Source organism: Gekko japonicus, unplaced genomic scaffold (genome assembly GCF_001447785.1).
Source record: "Gekko japonicus isolate JY-2015 unplaced genomic scaffold, Gekko_japonicus_V1.1 scaffold8348, whole genome shotgun sequence".
NCBI classification, from domain to species: Eukaryota; Metazoa; Chordata; class Lepidosauria; order Squamata; family Gekkonidae; genus Gekko; species Gekko japonicus.
In genome coordinates, this window is record NW_015173937.1 from 7,384 (window position 1) to 12,588 (window position 5,205).

A 5,205-nucleotide genomic window follows, 5' to 3' on the forward strand; every position below is an offset into this window, starting at 1 on the left:
GATGGACCAATCGTCTGATTCAATATTCTGAAGAAGTGAGCAGTGACTCACGAAAGCTACCCTGCCACGCATTTTGTTAGCCTTTAAGGTGCCACTGGACTTTTGCTCTTTTCTACTGCTACACACAGACTAAGGCGGCTACCTGTCTTGATTCAATATAAGGCAGCTTTGTTGCTGTTCAGTCGCACAGTCGAGTCTGACTCTTCACGACCCCATGGACCACATCACGCCAGGCATAAGGCAGCTACATGTGTGTATTTCAAAACAATCCTGAAGAACAGGACCGCCTTGTGGCCTTTTAATTTTAAAATTTATGGTCGGCCCGCCCCGCAAACGGGCTCAGGGCGGATCACAGCAATAGTTAGGCCATTCGGTAACACAAAACAGAGTAACAAATATTTATTTGTTGATTCAATTTGTACCCCGCCCTCCCTGCCAAAGCAGGCTTGGGATGGCTTACATAAAAACACATATACAAATACAATTAAAATCAGTCATAAAACATCTTAACAATTAAGATTAATACCTTAAAGTGCTGGAACAGGGTTCAATAAAGTTAATTAAAACCTTAAAACAGCATTTAAAAACAATCTGCACTGATACTGACCCATCTGCAGTTAAGACGCAGTTGGTTTTTTTTTCAGGATTAGGGGATCCAAAAAGCATGGGAACCAGTAGCAGCGATACCTACAAGCAGGTCTTCACTTTTCTGTTCTGTGTCTTCTGCACAGGTCAGGATTTTTTCCTTTCCCTTCCTCAGAATGTCAAGGCAGCTACAAAATTCTTCCTGAAGAGAAAACAAAAGAAGAAGAGAAGAGATTGGGAACAGTGTTCCCTCTAAGATGAGTTAGTGTGGGCTAGCTCACAGTGTTTTAGCCCCTGGCTCACACATTTTTGTCTTCGCTCAGGAAGGGTGGCTCCAGAGCAAACAAATGTATGCAGTAGCCAAATCGTTCGCTTACAACTTTAATGCCAGTAGCTTGCAAAGTAGAATTTTTGCTCACGAGACTCCACAGCTTAGTGGTGGGGAATCAAACCCGGTTCTCCCAGATTAGAGTCCGCGCTCCTAACCACTACACCAAATTGGGGTTCCTTTGTAGAGATTTGAATCCAAAATGAGAGACTCATTGAACAGATACCATGTAGTTCTTTACAACAGCCCGGAAAGGTATGCCAAGGCTATTTTCCGATACTGAAACTGTGGGAGGTTGGGTCATTGGCCTAAGGCCTCCTAGTGAATTTATGGTAGGTTACAAACAGCATGTGCAAAAAAGGTATCACTGATGAAGGAATGGATCCTAAGACTTCAAACTATAGTGCCAACAGGAGTTAAATGAGAATCTAGGGTGGTTTTTTTACAACTGATGTGACTATAAACCTTGCTGTATGCAGGTCATCTGTCCTACAGCTTCTTATAGTGGGCGCACTGAGACATGGTTTGACAGGCTGCTCACATTCTTAATCCTTTACTGACCACTGAGGAAGGCCCTAGAGGCCGAAACATGGGTGGTCTTATATGAGTCATTTGACTTGTCCATCAACTTTGTATGTGTAGTTAGATTAGCTTATAGATTCAGGTGGGGTAGCTATGTTGGTGTGAAGCAGCAAAACAAAGTTTGAGTCCAGTGGCACCTTTTAAGACCAACAAAGTTTTATACACGGTATAAGCTTTTGTGTGAAACTACATTTCTGAGATATCTGAGGAAGTGTGTTTGCACATGAAAGCTCATACCGTGAATAAACCTTTGTTGGCCTTAAAGGTGCCACTGCAACTCAAACTTTGTTAGATTAGCTTATTTAAAGCTTGTTCTGGCTACTAATGCTGTTTGATACTCAGATCCTATGATTCTGGCTATTGTGCATATCGTATAATAAATATTTATTTTGTTATTATGCTATTTGATGTAGATTGACCCATGTAGCATAACCAAGCTTGCTAACACAGCTGTAACAGCTGGGGAGTTGTAGGTATTGTTAAAACGGTTAGATTTGAGTCCAGTAGCACTTTAGAGACCTACAAAATTTTCAGGGTATGCACTTTCGTGAGTCAAAACTCTCTTCGTGATGATGAATCAGTCATCAGATTCCTGTTTTGTTAAGACAGCCACCGTTCTACTGAGATAAACCCCTTAAACTCTGATTGAGGGGTGAGTGTGGCAGAAGCAATGCAAGGAGGCCAACTGGCCTTCTTAGATGGTGTTGCCAATTCCAGGCTGGAAAATACCTGGAGATTTGGAGGGTAGAGCCTGAGGAGTGGGGTGTTTGGGGAGGGGAGGGTCTTCAATGGGGTATAATGCTAAACAGTCCACCTTCCAATTTGGCCATTTCCTCCAGGTGAACGTAGGGTTGCCAACTTTAGGTTAGGAAATACCAGAATATTTGGGGGGTGAAGCCTGGGGGGGCGGGTTTGGAGAGGGTAGGGAGCAGAGTACAATGCCATAGACCCCACCCGCCCCCAGAAGCCATTTTCTTCAGGGGAACTGATCTTAGTCGTCTGGAGATCAACTGTAACAGAAGATCTCCAGGTGCTACCCTACCTGGAGGGTGGTAACCCTAAATCCCAGAAGATCTCCAGCCACTACCTGGAGCTCGGCACCCCTACCGCCTCCAAAACTGCCATTTCCTCCGGGAGAACAGCTCTGTGCTGTCTGGATACTAATTCCGGGAGATCTCCAGGCTGCACCTGGAGGTCGGCAACCCGACCGCGTGTTAGCAGCAAGGGAATCCCATTCGGGGAGATACACCGATCCACCGCCTTTCGGTCTCAGCGCTGCACCCTCTACCCCCGCCCGGGGAGTCCCCCACCTTGTAGTCTTCGGCCGCCTCTTCCGCGGGAACGACTGCATGATCTCGGTGCTCCCTGGAGACGCCGCAGACCACGCAGAGGGGGGCCCCGTCGTACTTGCAGAAGAGCTTCAGGGGCTCCCGGTGCTTCCCGCAGAAGACGCCCCCCACGCCTGCCTCGCGTCTCTCCTGCTGCCGGCGGGACTGCCGGGCGATCTCCGCGAAGGTGGCCAGCTGCCGGTCCGCCTGCCAGCCCAGCGGGACGCCCTCCCGGCACCGAGGACAGACGGCGCCCTCCGGCGACTCCCCCCAGCACCGGACGAGGCAGGCCTGGCAGAAGCGGTGCCCGCAGCCCAGCGCCACCGGCTCCGTGAACAGGTCCCGGCAGACGGGGCAGGTCGTCTCCGCCCGGAGTCTCTCCCAGGCGCTCTCGGCACCAGCCATGCCGCCAGCCAGCCTCTCCGCCACGCAGGAGCGCCCAGTTTCGGTTTCCTTTTCCCAGCCAAGGCGGCGGCGGCGGCGGCAGACAGGGAGGGCTGGGCGTGCCGAGCCAGCTCAGATAGGGAGCCGGTGGCGAAGCGGAAGGGAAGGAGTGGGATCGGCGGCTTCCTGGAAAAGTTGTATCTTCACGGGTGCCGGAGGAGGGACGTGGGCCACGAAGGGCCACAGACCTCGCAAAATGCTGGATGTGTGGGTAGAAACCGGTTATCCTGACCCCTGGCCTGTTTCAAGGATGGCAGCCTCCAGGTGGGACCTGGGGATCCCCTGGAATTACAGCCCATCTCCAGACTACAGAGGAGAAGAAGAGATTGGTTTTATGCCCCCTCCCTCTTCACTCAGAGTCTCAGAGCAGTATACAATCTCCTTTCCCTTCTTCTCCCCACAACAGACACCCTGTGAGGCAGGTAGGGCTGAGAGAGCTCTGAGAGAACTGCCCTTGAGAGAACAGCTCTGAAAGAACTTGTGACTGACCCAAGGTCACACCAGCAGCTGCATGTGGAGGAGTGGGGAATCAAACCCGGTTCTCCCACATTAGAGTCCACGCTCATAAACAATTTTTATTTAGGATATCATCACTCAAAATCAACATTTATAATACATTTTTATCCTACCTCTCCTCCCCAGGCTCCCTCTCCAAATCTCCAGGAGTTTCCCAACCTGGATCATCTGAGAACCATCTCCAGCCAGTGGCCAAGGGAGGACCTGGCAACCTGTTCTAGACAGTGGCCAAGGGGTGGAAAGTCTGCACTCTGCATATGCCCAGGAGCTAGGGTTACCAGGTCCCGCGCCCCCCGTCACTGGCGCACAATTGGGGAGTAGGGTTGTGGAGATTTGGGGATGGAGCCCATGGAGGACAGGACCTCAGTGAGGTACCACAGCATAGAGTCCACCCTCCCAAGCATCCATTTTCTGCAGGGAAACAGCTCTATGTAGTCTGAAGATGAACTGTAATCCTTATCCCCAGGGGACTACTTCCAGGGAAGGATATTAACCCTGTGTGGGAAGCAGGCACCACCAGATAGAAGGGGAGTATCCATGGGATTGCATGCTCCTTTAGATCCAACATGTCTCAATTGACTATGTAATCTGGTTTGCTTATCATTCCAACCCTTTAGAGGAAATAACAATATCATGCTAGATCTTAAATATGTGAGCATCTTCTAGATCAATGACTGGTTCTTTAACTGATTGTGAGACAATCAAATGGAGAGAAGAAAAAGAAGAGATCCCCCTCCCCACAACAGAAACCCTGAGGTAGGTGGGGCTGAGAGAGCTCTTTCCAGGACCGCCCTTCAGAGCACAGCTCTGAAAGAACTTGTGACTGACCCAAGGTCACGCCAGCAGCTGCATGTAACCAAAAACCTGGTTCTCCCATGCTCCTAACCACTACGCGACCCTGCAAGTCTGCAGTGGCACCTACCAAGACTAGAGCGGGAGGATAGTCTCTCTCTCTGGTATTTTTGTAACTCTCGTTTTGCAGCAGCTCCCCTTAATGAAAGTTCTTAGCCTGGGGTTGGATAAGGACTTTTGACAGTATCATGTCTGCCCCCCCCTCCCACTTTTCTCCAAGCAACAGCCCCACACGTTCCTGCTGCTTCTCTGTTGGTGTTTTCTGCAGGTTTACTCTCCATGACTGAAAAGGGGGGAAAGGGCAATTCCTCCCCAAGCCAAAGCAGGCAGGCTGTGTACCTAGCAGGATGCTGCAGGGTCGCTTCCTGTTCCCTCCTGGCATATCAGCCACTTATTGACTTCCTCTTTCTCATCAGCCATCTGGTGGCCAGTTTTTCAAAAAAAAAATAACAGCACCTTTTAAAAAAAATTATTTTATTGAAAAGCTTTTACAAAATTCAGGGCAATAAAATACAAGACCCCCATATCATTCAGCCTGAAGGCCGGAACTCCCAGGATCGCTGGGCGGAG

At 49.8% G+C, this 5,205-nt stretch overlaps 1 protein-coding gene across 1 annotated transcript; it reads right to left on the minus strand.

Moving 5' to 3' along the window:
* Positions 1-646: 646 nt before the first annotated feature.
* On the minus strand, positions 647-3,255 carry LOC107120871 (zinc finger protein RFP-like). The gene is made up of 2 exons (XM_015423637.1): positions 2,806-3,255; positions 647-787 (listed from the first exon to the last, which is right to left on the minus strand). Exons 1-2 carry the CDS (start codon positions 3,226-3,228, stop codon positions 647-649), a joined length of 564 nt encoding a protein of 187 aa, XP_015279123.1. The 5' UTR covers positions 3,229-3,255.
* Between the last annotated feature and the right edge of the window lie 1,950 nt (positions 3,256-5,205).

Bases quoted from the DNA above. Each gene is read 5' to 3' on its own strand.
- LOC107120871 (XM_015423637.1), bottom strand. From the start codon at position 3,228: ATGGCTGGTGCCGAGAGCGCCTGGGAGAGACTCCGGGCGGAGACGACC. The intron at 788-2,805 runs GTGGGGGACTCC...TTTTCTCTTCAG, and splicing joins AGGCGGCCGAAGACTACAAG to GAAGAATTTTGTAGCTGCCT.